Source organism: Theileria parva, chromosome 1, assembly GCF_000165365.1.
Source record: "Theileria parva strain Muguga chromosome 1, complete sequence, whole genome shotgun sequence".
Taxonomy (NCBI): domain Eukaryota; phylum Apicomplexa; class Aconoidasida; order Piroplasmida; family Theileriidae; genus Theileria; species Theileria parva.
The window spans coordinates 2,355,577-2,368,054 of NC_007344.1; the positions used below are offsets into that span (position 1 = coordinate 2,355,577).

Below are 12,478 nucleotides of genomic sequence, written 5' to 3' on the forward strand. Positions count from 1 at the left end.
ATTTTACACAATATATACAAAAATGGTAAATTGTGAAAAAATTAAAAATGTGTATTTTTGTGATGTTTTAAATTCCCCGGTTCATAAGTAATATTTGTTTGAATGACCTTAGAGTCCAGAGAATCAGGCTCCTATAATTAAAATGAGAGAATCTCAGTTACTTCGTAGTTCCTAATCCTCGACCTTCTCTTTGGTATTATTTGTAAAAACCCATCTGGTGTTCTTTCCATTCTCAAATACTCCTGACTGTCTGACATCTCCACATTCCTGTCACACATCCTACACGTTACATTATTATACGTATTAGTGCATATAGCTAATGTAAAACTATGTAAATAACTGTGAAACTAAGTCCCATGGACGGTATAAATCAATTGTAAACAAAGGAGTACTTTGGAAGGGTTTGCGTTTTCTTAAGAATTCCTCTCTTCCTTAAAAATTCAACTTTTTTAGCAGCCTTGGCCCTGGAAAATGATATAAAAAAGGTTTCCATACCTCAAATAGAATTTCTTCATAATTTTCTTATTCTTTGGTGATAAAATGTTTTTCTTACTCGTTAACTTGATCTTCCTTTTACCAACTTTTATGCTACAGAATGTTATAATATTGAGTTATATGTGTTTACCTTGTAACGGTAGGTTTAAGGAGTGATTTCTGGTGTAATGAAAGCTTTTTGGACAGTTTCGGAGTTAAATTGCGATACTCAAACCCGCTCAAATTGCTCGACAAACTTATCATCTCTTTCAATAATCCAATATTCTTATTATTAAACAATATGTACATTCCTACACCTCATTACACTAATTGTGATAACACTACATAATAACTATATAATAGTGTAGTGGTTATAGCGGTCCATCCCGCATTGTGTTTAACGAACTGTTGTTTGAGTTGTGAGTGAAAGAAGTAGTGTAATGGATGAATTGTTGAATATTGTTGGGGAAGTTGAAGAGGATTACGTTATTGATTGTGCAGTTAAATTTGAACCTTGAAGCGAAGTTTGTAGTGATGAGAATGTCAGCTTCGGATTCAAAACTGCGCAAATTCTCCGTACGTTCCTCATAATTCATACCCCCAAACAAGTTACTAATTTTATATCCTCTGTCCAACAATGAATACTTCAAAAACCTACACAAATTTACTTAGTAATAATAAATTTTAGGTAAATTATAGATAAATAAGGGTAGTGAAGCATACTTGTTGCAATTGATGGTATTTGAAAAGATGACAATTTTAGTTTTTTGTAAGTTGTTGTGTGTGATTTCATTAATTAAGTCAATTAGAACTTCCAACCTATCATTTGAAGATGTGTAGACAAATATTTTCCTAAAATGGTCCAAGTCAGCAGCTTCTTCCTTCTCTAATAAGGTTGGAGAGCCTAAGGCGTTTACATGCTCAGTTAGAACAGACGATTTAAACCTTGAAACGTACACCAAATCCAAGTTATTATTCAAAAGTAAATTATGTATCTCATTGATTTTAGGCAAGTACATCTCCTCAACCAATAAGTCAGACTCCTCAAATATCATAAACTTGAGATACTTAACATCCAATCTCAAGTCTTCATACTCGCCATTTATAACTCTCAATAACATCTCAGGCGTAGTTATTAATACGTCAATGTTACCCAAGTCTATAAACAATATAACGCCAACTATTTACTATATTAATATATAATATAGTTAAAACTAAGTAAAAATGTATAGGTAAGATAGTAACAGTAGGTACCTCCAGAGTAAGTCTTAGAACTTTTAGGTACCAATTTGTAACCGAAACCGCCGGTAATTAATCTCGATCGAATACCCATTTTATCACAAGTTTTGAGGATATTCTGCCCTAACTCGCGAAATGGTACTAATATTATAGCTAAAGGGACAGTAAAACAATTAGGGTTTAATCTTGGAATTCCATTTATACGTCTTGAACCCGGGGGTTTAGGAAGCCTTCTGCCCCTCAAATTACTATATAATATCATTTTGTGCCTGTGATTATCCCTATACATATAGTAATATGGAGATTGTGAGTTATTTATTAACTCATTCAAAGCTAACAAATAGGAACTGGTTTTCCCGCTATTACTTTTACCAACTACATATAATACAGAGTTTTTGTCATTTTTGTCATTTGAATCAGTGTTACTTACATGTTTACCAGTTTCGGTACGAGAACTGTGTAAAGAATTTTGGGAATATCCTTGGGATATAATGTGCTGGAAGATTTGAGATTGAAAATTGTCAAAATGGTTAAATTTTAATTTATTTATTAAAAACCGTGATGTTAAACTTAAATCATTGTTTTTAACCAAATCGCATGATTTATATCCAACATTAGGGAAATTTTTATTTTTATCCAAGTCATCCTGTTGAACATTATTATTACTACTAAATCTTTTGTTAAAATAGAGAAAGTTAGAAGTCGTTCGAGAGTTAATTCCATCAATGATAGGGACACAGGTGTGTTTATTTAGATGAAGAAGCTTGTTGGCGAATTTAGCCAAAATTACAAATGACATTTATTATAACATAATATTCAACATAGTAGTAGAATTTTAAAAAAATAATGATAAAATAATCATATTTGATAAAATGTGTAGTGGTGTTGAGGAAAATAAAATTAAAATAAAAACCTTCCAAAAATATAAAATCAATATTCACATATATAATTGTAATTTCTATACATGAATATGAGTGTAATTAGTGGTTTTAAAGTATTAAGGAATTTTTAGAAAATTTTCAAAGCAATTATAACAATAGTATATCAAAATTATAAAATAATCTTATATTAAAATTATAAAGAAATAGCCTAAATAATAGTAAATTGATGGTCAAATAAGGATTAAACGAAGTTCAAGGTAAATTGGAGAATAGTCGTTATGTGGTATGTTTAATTATATGGTACAACTGGAAATTGTAAAAATTTTCATATGTATTTATATATTTAAAATGAGTTGATTCTTGAATTTTTAGGATTTTCAAATTAAATCCCATTGGTACCTAATGAGTCTTTAATTTTTAGATTTTATCGAATCCACTTTTATATCCAAACCTTCAAACATTTTTAACAATACCCCTATTATACGTTTCCTACAATTTAGGAATAATTTTAACATAATTTTGGAATATTTTAAGTGTAAATTTAGGTACATTTTAATACCAGTTAAATCGTAGGTCGATGTGAACTTGAGTAGATTATATCGATTTAAAGTGAATTTTTAAAAAATTGATGATCATTTTAATTTGTATGATATTATAATGGACGGTGTTTATATTTTGAGGACTTTTACCTCCTGGTACAGTATCACCCTTTCCACGGGAAGTGAGCCCACTGGTCAGGATAATGGTGAGATATTTTCAGAGTTTAAGGAGTTTGTAAGTGGATATGGCACTAAACAGCTTTGGATTGACCGCTCAACATGCCAAATTACAGAGTCGGTGATACCTTTAACTGAGGAGGATCCAGTGGAACAGACCCCGATAAATGCCTTCCTGGGCATTGTTGAAGTTTTAAACACTTACCATTTGGCTGTAGTTGTCCAGTCTGACCTAGTGGCTAATCTTCATATGCCGGATTTGACGCTTGGCAAGGCGGAAAGAGGAAATATCTACAGCATAAAACAGGTCAGATTCTTCCCAATTAACTCGACTAATTGCGTTTATGCAGTCAATAATAATTTACTGAACGTGACCAACTTTGGAAATTTAAGCAATTTTAGCAGTATGGGAAATTTTGGCAATATTGGAAATCTAGGCAATAACGTTATAACGGGCTCCAACGAACAAGTTGAACTAACATCGGAGGTTAACAAAGTCATAGAAAATCTGGAAAAAATACTATCCACTGGTTACTACTACTCTTTTGACACGGATTTAACCCGTTCTTTACAAAACTTACATTCAAACAATTTCGTTCCAATCAGCCGATCCAACCCAATACACAAAATTAACACAAATAACACTGATGATGTCACTAAGGATAAGGATAATAATGGAAATGAGATAATATACAATATGAGTGATGATGAATATAACTGGTGTCATAATATGAGTAAGAATATGCCAAAGAGGTGGGTAACAGTGGTAATACAGGGTTTCGTGGGTTACATTTCAAGTGAAGTTGACGGAGATTTTGTCGAGATTTTACTAATTGGTAGGCGTAATGTTAAGAGATCAGGTACAAGGTTTGTCGCCAGAGGTATAGATGATCAGGGAAATACTGCTAATTCTGTTGAAACTGAAATGAGAATTCGGATTAATTACAAAGGTACTTTTCACTCTTGGTTACTTAGTTTTACACATTGTACTCATATATATCGAAATAGTTTTTCACAATATACTCTATTATTATTAACTATATATTGCCGTACTATTTATACCTAAATACTTCTATTCGGGTCTATAAAATGTTTTAGATTGGTATTCGTATGTTCAATATAGAGGCTCAGTTCCATTATTTTGGGAGCAGTTGAATTTTACAGCCCCAGTGAATTTGTACAACTATCACCTGAACTTTGACGCATTTTCAAAACATGTAGATCAACTAAAAGAAAGATACAAACCACTGGAACTAGTACTATTCATCAACCTTTTGGATATCAAAGATAATGAAAGAATACTCACAAACTCGTTTCAACACTTAGTACAGCAATATAATCGGAATCATCGCGTCAAGAGTGACAATGGAGACAAGAGTAGTGGAGATAGGAGTGATAGTGTTAATGGAAGAGTAAAATTGGTGATGGAGAATTACAATTACAACGTTAATGCGAAGTGGTGTACAAATGACGTTTTAATCAATTACATTAACGAAAATTTGTTGACACATTTAAACACAATTTCATACTTTCACAATACTGATAATGGTGAGGGCGGAAAGAAATTGGAACTTCAAAAGGGAATAGTCAGAACAAACTGCTTAGATTGTTTAGACCGAACTAATATATTCCAATACGTTTTATCGTGGATCATTTTCAACAATGTTCTCCAAAACCATATCTCGCACACCAGCAATATTAGTGACACAGTTAAAAGTTCGGTTGACACTGGTAACAGCACTGAAACCGCCTCTAATAATGGTAATAATCCTGAGGATGTGGTTGAATTTGAGAGTAATGATTTGTTTAACAAGTTCACGCAATTGTGGTGTGATCATGGAGATTATATAAGTATTCACTATTCAGGAACGCAGTCGACTCTATCAGAAAGAGTTAAACAGAGTAATACGAGCATTAACTCACTCCTTCACTATGGTAAAACTATGGTACAAAGAGTCTATAGTTCAGTCTTTCAGGACTCCCAAAGGCAACAAATTTACGATATTCTAACTTCATATACCTATAATGGAGTTAGAAGAGACCCACTAAAACGAAGCTTACTTAACAGTAAATACTACATACAAGATCCTTTCAATCAGGACGATTCAACTCAGAATGATTCTGGCCATAGTGATCCTGCCCAGAGTGTTGGTGAGGGGCTGGAAAATCCAGAGGATGGATTAAAAGTAGTGGAGGAAAACAGTGAAGAAGATGAAGAAGTTAGTAACATATTCGATCGCTTGAATGACGAAATTATTAGTAAACTCACAAGTAAACCTAAAACTCCAGAGCCGGAAATACCAGATTTTAAACCTGTCACAACTAGTATTAAAGATAAAGAATATAGTGAGAAGGAAAGGTTTAAATTAGTTGGAGATGATTTGAAAGTTTGGTATGGTAGTTGGAATATTGGGGCTCATGTGGTTGAGGTTGATGATAATTTACTCAATTGGATTGAGTTGGACACGTTGGAATGTGATTTATACATCTTCAGTTTCCAAGAATTCGTAGAATTAAACTTCATAAATATCGCTACTGGTAAGTAACGGTTCTTTCCATAAACCACTGGGCTTAGTTCCATCTGGGGGATTAGCTTTATTTTTACACATACTTACACAATTACACTAGTTATTATACCTAGCTTACCTTACTATTGGCTAATGGTGTAATAACGTGTATAGGTAGAAGAGATGAGAATAAGGAGTATGAGTTTGAGAGGTTGATAGAGAATATGTTTTCGATCTCAACTGACCAGAAGTATTACAAAGTATCTTCAATCGCAATGACGGGACTCTACCTGGTCATCTACGCAAAACTGTCGCTCAAACCCTATATCACCAATGTGCTTATTACCAATGTCAAAACAGGACTCAATCTCAATATCGGTATTACTAAACTAATTACAAATATATATTACACTGTGTTATATACTATTAGATAGTAACATTGTTAGACACTGTTATATATGTTTTTTTATAGGAAATAAAGGGTGTGTTGGTATACGATTTAGAATATTTGATCATTATATGTCATTTTTGAACTTACATCTGAATTTTGGTACGTTTCTCGCCTATTCCTTTACAACCACTTACATTTTACAGCTAAATATACCATTAATTTATCTAACTTTATACCCCACTACTAGTTGTTACACACTAAATAAATATTGGCTTTAGGTAAGAATTTGAATATCGGCCGAATCGAATTGATTGATTACATACTAAAGAACTCTTTTAAGGAGTATAATAAAAGCGTATTGGAGGATGACGTGTTTGTTCTGGGAGGAGACTTTAACTTTCAAATTCAGTTGGAGAAAGATGTTGTTCTGAAGCATCTGAAACGACTTGAGTTTGCAAAACTGTTCCACTACGATGAGTTTAACATGGCGAAGATGATTGGAATTCCATCACTTAAGTACCTTAACGAGCCAAAGATACAATTTTTACCAACTTATAAATATAAAGATGGGACCAAATATTATACCACTAAAAGATCACCTGCATGGTAATTTTTGCCAACAACTCTAGTTATTCCCCATTTATTTATCATTAAATTACCTTAAATTACATTTATTTATCATTAAATTACCTTAAATTATGACTAATTTAACCTTTGTCATACCTATTTTTACCACACCATTAGTTGTTAGTAATGTTGGGAGTATGATGTCTATAGGTGTGACAGGATAATATACGGAGGAAAGTTGAACGAGAAGAAAAAGGTTCACGTCCTCAACTATAAGAGGAACGATAACCTAATCATGTCAGACCACAGACCAATCTCATCAATCATTCTCATTAATCTATTCCAATAATTTTATTTCAAAATTTGAATTCTTTTCGTACTAACATACACGTCACTTACTACAGTTAATACACACTATATATGTATAGTATATTAATAGTTAAAAGTATTATATGAGTCGAGTAACGAAGGGTTGTTAAACAGTTCCTAAACAGGAATTAAAAGGATAAATATGAAAGTTTACCTGTAAAAGCAGCTTAAAGTGTAATAAATCGACGGTACTACACATTTCACGACATGAATGCATTGCAAGTTGAGGAAATCCGACGTCAGCCACTGGTACGCAAAGACGAGAACCAAGCATCGGGCCTACAGTGCTACCGCAAGGAGTCTCATTTCCAACCCTAAACTCCTGCAAAGGTACTCCTGCAGAAGCAGCAGCAGTACGAAGCAAGGATGAAGCCTGAGTCTCGGTCGCGTAACGGCCGTTGACATTCCACTTGAGAACGACCCCGCCGTGGAACTGGGGTGAATGAGTAGCAATGTGTTTCTCAGAGTAGTTTGGATGGACTCCGTGAGCCATATCAGCGCTAACGACCAAGGCCCTGTCCCGAGTACTCGTCAATGAACCGCCCAAAGCTCCAAACAATTTCTCCAGCCATAGAAAAGTCACGTTGGAATCAGCGCCGTAACTCAACGATGAACCGATTTCTTCATAATTGTAGCTCACAGTGACTACCACGGCGTCGTTATCCTCACCTACAACATTTTTATGGAGTTAAATCTATAGAGTTATCTAAGCATATATAAATTTAAAACTAGTGTTGAGTGTGTAAGGCTGAGCCCCAGTTGGGGAAGAGGAATCACCATGTGTAAAAATCACCAGCATTAAAATACCTTGATTAAGAACAAAATCGGTGAAAGCAGAAATCGAACCAAAACAAGATCCAAGGTTATCAAGTCTACCACTGGAGACAAATTCTTCATAAACTCCAGATAAACAAGAAGGATTTGAGTCCATCAAACATAATTCAAAATCAACCAAATCGTCAACTTTACAATCCAACTCACTACAAACACCATGATATGGTAATTAAATATTATAATATTAATTATTTTATATTAACTATATAAATAAGTTTGTTAAACAGTGATACGATGAGATGAGTTTGAGCAATGGTTCAGTTTGTGTTGAGTTAAGATTGTGAACAACTTCAGTACTAATTAAAGGCTTCAAGTGATTATCCTACAATAGATTAAACTACTGTAGATACTAATAAAATAGTTAACCATATTTAGAATGTGTAAAGTATGTGTAAAATAGTTTCCAGGGGTGAGTATTTAAAGTAATAGCTATAACGAACTTTGTTGAGTTTTAGTGCTTCACGTTCAGTGGAGTTTTGCAAGTGAATTGCAAGATTTGGTAGTAAAATCAATGGTTTTTGGACATGTAGTAGCTTTTCTTCTAATTTGTCTATAAAATAATTCCGTTATTATGTTAATAAAATACTTTTCGATTTGACGATAACTTTTCCTGCCAAACCAAGGTCACGATCCATCCAAGTATGCCATAATCCTCCACCATAAGTGGTTACTGATAACTATAAAATATTCCATATCCAGATAGGAGTATTATATAGTTAACTATGCAATAAGTAATTTTAACGTAAATAGTAAGAAATAGTGTGAGAAACAAAGAAATAGAATGTAATGAGTGCAAACCTGATTAAAACCTTTATTATTAACGTGACACTTAAAATCCAATTTAAGGCAAGGAGAATCAGTATGAGAACAAACCAATATCATTCCACCCTTATTCACATCAAATTTCTTACCTACAAATTTTCAACATAATTATTACAATATGGTATACTAATAAAATATATAAATGTGTAGATATTTTAGTGGAATACCTATATTGAAGGCCATCATAGTGCCATTATTATTAGTAACATAATAACTTTGTCCCTTTTCTAAATTCCAGTTGTCACTAAAAATTATTGTTAATTAATATTCTAATATTCTTACACAATTAATAATATAAATAAGAATATTAATTAATGTGTAAACAAAAATGAGTAGTTTGTGAATAATTTATGTAGAAGAAGATACAATTCATTGAGATGTTTGATTGGAAGATTGTTGGTAAGGTAAAGAGAGAGTTGTTTGACGGAATGGAAGGGAGAGCCAGTGGCGTTTAGGAAGTCGACAAACTTCTTCCCTAAAGCCTGAGCTTCCTTTAATTTACAGCTATTTAGACTCATAATTTGATTGTTATGTGATAAATAATTAATATTATCGAGTTTGATTGCCCAATGAATGTGTCACCACTATTTTTAACACTATGCCTTCGATAACTATTTGTTTATATTATTTTATATTAAATTTATAATTTTTTTAATTAATGGAACAAGTTACACAACCGGAACAGCAACCCAATCGCAATAACCGACAAACCAGTATCTTCCTATTATTTATACAGTTATAACTTACTGTTATTAGATAAATATGTGTATTGGTGATGGAAAATGTTGTAGATTGGATAATACAGTTGATATTTCAACTGATAATTTTGCGTCTGATATATTCGTTGTTTACCAATTATAAGAAGAATGCAACACTAAACTCAACTGAAATACTCAAAACATTCAAAAATTATCTCAAACCAGATGATCTCTTCGTATCTTGATTCATAACTAACTAACTTATTATTATACTATTGTATTATTACCATATAATGAATTTAACGTTGAATTGTAGGATGTATATGGAGTCATAACTAATGATATAAGGATAGATTTGGAGAATATTGACCCAAGTCAAATTGCGTATAAGAACGAGAATAAGTCTTATTTTTACAAGAGAAATTCACCTTTCGAGCCTTTCATTCTCAAATATAAGCCCTCCCATAAGTTTCTCAATGATAAAAATGATAAGCTGTTCCTCACCATCTTCATTATTCCTCATAAAGCATATCTACACAAACATGTATGTTTTAAACTATTTTCATCATTTTAAAATCTTTATATATTATTTTTACTAAATAAATAGTTGTAGCTATAGATAGATAACTTTAGAATAACTCTAACATGTTTATAGGAGGAATTTAATAAAAGTCAGTTTAAAGAAGGCATAGAAGGGCATTATATACTGAAAACAGTGTCACTGACGAGATACAAGAAGAATTTGAAACCCTCCGCAGTGAGTTTAATGGACTCGGAAACAAGTGTGGAAAGATTTAGAGGAGATGAGGAAGTTAAGTACTGGGTTCCGAGAGTTGACGTTAACCTAGTATATGACGATAAAGAGCATTTACAGGTGAAAAACGACCCTTACTTTGACACATTTACAAAACATTATGAGTTTCGTCTTTATGACCCGGTTCTATACTTGTCGCAATTCTGGGTACTAGAAGAACACTTAGTACCAGTACTCATTGATGCTGCTTCTAGTAACGGTAACGTAGAAAAGTATAACCCTGCGAAAGTATTTAAAGAACTAGAATATGAGAAGAATTTGTTCCTTAATGGTTTTGTGACTGATCCCAATCTATCTCCGTCAAATAATCTACAGCAAATCAATTCACTCTTCAATAACACTATGAACAATGAAGATAGTGTTGGTGTTGATAATGTTGGTGTCGTTGATCCTGATTTAAATGTGGATGAGGAATTGAGTAAATTAAACATGGACGTCGACGATGTAGATAGTGGATTAGTTGAAGGTGTGGTAGATGAGAATGTGGATGTTGAATTGGAAATTCTGATAAATTTCAGCATATGTTCGCCAATGTATTATATGTTTATAAGTCAAATGAGTATGAACAAGAACGTTTTCGGAATTGATAATAGTAAAGAAATGGACACCATAAAGAAGATGCTATTGAATACCTCACCCTATTATTTAGTCTTTTCACTTGTTTTTATACTACTACATTCAATTTTCTCAATGTTTGCCTTTAAAAATGGTAAGTCAGGGCTCTTTATTCAGGATATAACTCACAGTTATATATTATTTATATAGTACATCTTATATTGTAATGTGTAGATATACAATTTTGGATAAAGAATAAATCAATGGAAGGATTATCAACAATAACGTTAATTATTAACTTGGTTTCAGAGGTTTCCTTTTAGGCAATTACTGTTAACTACTATTTAGTTTACACATTTTACCTTAAATTAGCGTAATATACTTAATACTATACTAACAGTCTGTTATAATGATGTGTAGATAATAATAGCGTTGTACGTGTACGATGATGAGAACCGATCTTATATGATATTGTTTGAGATTATTTTAAACATCTTCTCATCCTTCTGGAAACTTACCAAGGCAATCAAAGTCAAATTCCACCCATTTTGTCCCTTCATCTCAATCTCAGACACATCAGTATTATTATCATAGTTTATCTAGATAATTATAGTTATTATGGAGTTATGGATATAATATGATGTAGACCCATATTGAGAATAAAACGAAAGAGTACGATAGAATCGCAATAAAGTATATGTCGATATTATTGACACCTTGCGTAACTCATTACTCAACTATACCATAATAGATGCCATATCTAGGATTAAAATCTCAATTAGAGATTAAGAATGTTATAGGTTATTGGATATGCGATATATTCTTTATATTATAATAAGCACAAGTCGTGGTATTCCTATATCATTTCAGTTCTAGCTGGATCAGTGTACACTTTCGGTACTGTTACGTGGGATGATTCCCGCTATCCCATCGGGGACTTAGTTTTACACTTATTTACTCACATTAGATTCAAATATAGTATTAATGTGTTTTATAGGATTTATAATGATGACACCCCAACTGTATATAAACTACAGACTAAAGTCTGTGGAACACCTCCCTTGGAGAGCGCTTATCTACAAGTATACCACTACTTTCTACAAATAACTATTAACCATATAGTTTGATATATATAGTTAATAGTATAGTGATAATAATATAATAGATCATTGAATACGTTTGTGGATGATGTGGCGTCGTTTTTAATTGATATGCCAATGCTTCACAGGTTGTCCTGCTTCAGAGACGACATCATCTTCTTCTGCTATCTCTACCAAAGATGGAAGTATAAAGTCGATCCAAACAGGACAATAGGAACTACTAGTGATGATAACGCTAATACTATAGAAAAGGCTCCTAACACTGCTGATAATACGGATAAGAACGATAGTACTGACAGCAACAATGTTGAAAATAGTAATGATATGGAAAATAATGAAGAATCAGATGATAAAATGGTAGAAAATGTGAGAAGGAGAAATTAATTTATTAACATTAACTTTACTATGTTTATTATTTAACGCTAATATAGTTGTATGAATTTTAAATAAATTAATGTAAATGAAAAAATAAATGTAAAATAAATAAAGTCTAAAATAATAAATAAATAAA

At 32.3% G+C, this 12,478-nt stretch overlaps 4 protein-coding genes across 4 annotated transcripts; 2 read left to right on the forward strand and 2 right to left on the reverse strand.

Moving 5' to 3' along the window:
• Positions 1 to 40: 40 nt before the first annotated feature.
• On the reverse strand, positions 41 to 2,850 carry Ddx28 (DEAD/DEAH box helicase family protein). The gene is made up of 8 exons (XM_761576.2): positions 1,729 to 2,850; positions 1,198 to 1,633; positions 881 to 1,128; positions 626 to 785; positions 496 to 588; positions 393 to 464; positions 162 to 279; positions 41 to 131 (listed from the first exon to the last, which is right to left on the reverse strand). The coding sequence occupies exons 1-8, from the start codon at positions 2,510 to 2,512 to the stop codon at positions 42 to 44; spliced, it is 2,001 nt and encodes a 666-aa protein (XP_766669.1). The 5' UTR covers positions 2,513 to 2,850; the 3' UTR covers position 41.
• INP53 (Polyphosphatidylinositol phosphatase) lies at positions 2,643 to 7,158 on the forward strand. The gene is made up of 7 exons (XM_061305151.1): positions 2,643 to 2,877; positions 2,967 to 4,260; positions 4,409 to 5,848; positions 5,992 to 6,195; positions 6,290 to 6,367; positions 6,487 to 6,814; positions 6,986 to 7,158. Exons 2-7 carry the CDS (start codon positions 3,252 to 3,254, stop codon positions 7,122 to 7,124), a joined length of 3,198 nt encoding a protein of 1,065 aa, XP_061161716.1. The 5' UTR covers positions 2,643 to 2,877; positions 2,967 to 3,251; the 3' UTR covers positions 7,125 to 7,158.
• Positions 7,159 to 7,192: 34 nt separating this feature from the next.
• Positions 7,193 to 9,463, reverse strand: Dnpep (Aminopeptidase I zinc metalloprotease (M18) family protein). The gene is made up of 9 exons (XM_761578.2): positions 9,167 to 9,463; positions 8,968 to 9,044; positions 8,777 to 8,889; positions 8,565 to 8,655; positions 8,419 to 8,528; positions 8,212 to 8,300; positions 7,952 to 8,124; positions 7,299 to 7,813; positions 7,193 to 7,261 (listed from the first exon to the last, which is right to left on the reverse strand). The coding sequence occupies exons 1-9, from the start codon at positions 9,316 to 9,318 to the stop codon at positions 7,208 to 7,210; spliced, it is 1,374 nt and encodes a 457-aa protein (XP_766671.1). The 5' UTR covers positions 9,319 to 9,463; the 3' UTR covers positions 7,193 to 7,207.
• cnrB (Cleft lip and palate transmembrane protein 1 (CLPTM1) family protein) lies at positions 9,459 to 12,351 on the forward strand (the record flags this gene model as incomplete). Its single annotated transcript, XM_061305152.1, has 10 exons — positions 9,459 to 9,513; positions 9,592 to 9,734; positions 9,815 to 10,042; positions 10,154 to 11,021; positions 11,102 to 11,178; positions 11,288 to 11,446; positions 11,514 to 11,588; positions 11,668 to 11,764; positions 11,865 to 11,949; positions 12,033 to 12,351. 10 exons carry the CDS (start codon positions 9,459 to 9,461, stop codon positions 12,349 to 12,351), a joined length of 2,106 nt encoding a protein of 701 aa, XP_061161717.1.
• Positions 12,352 to 12,478: the final 127 nt, after the last annotated feature.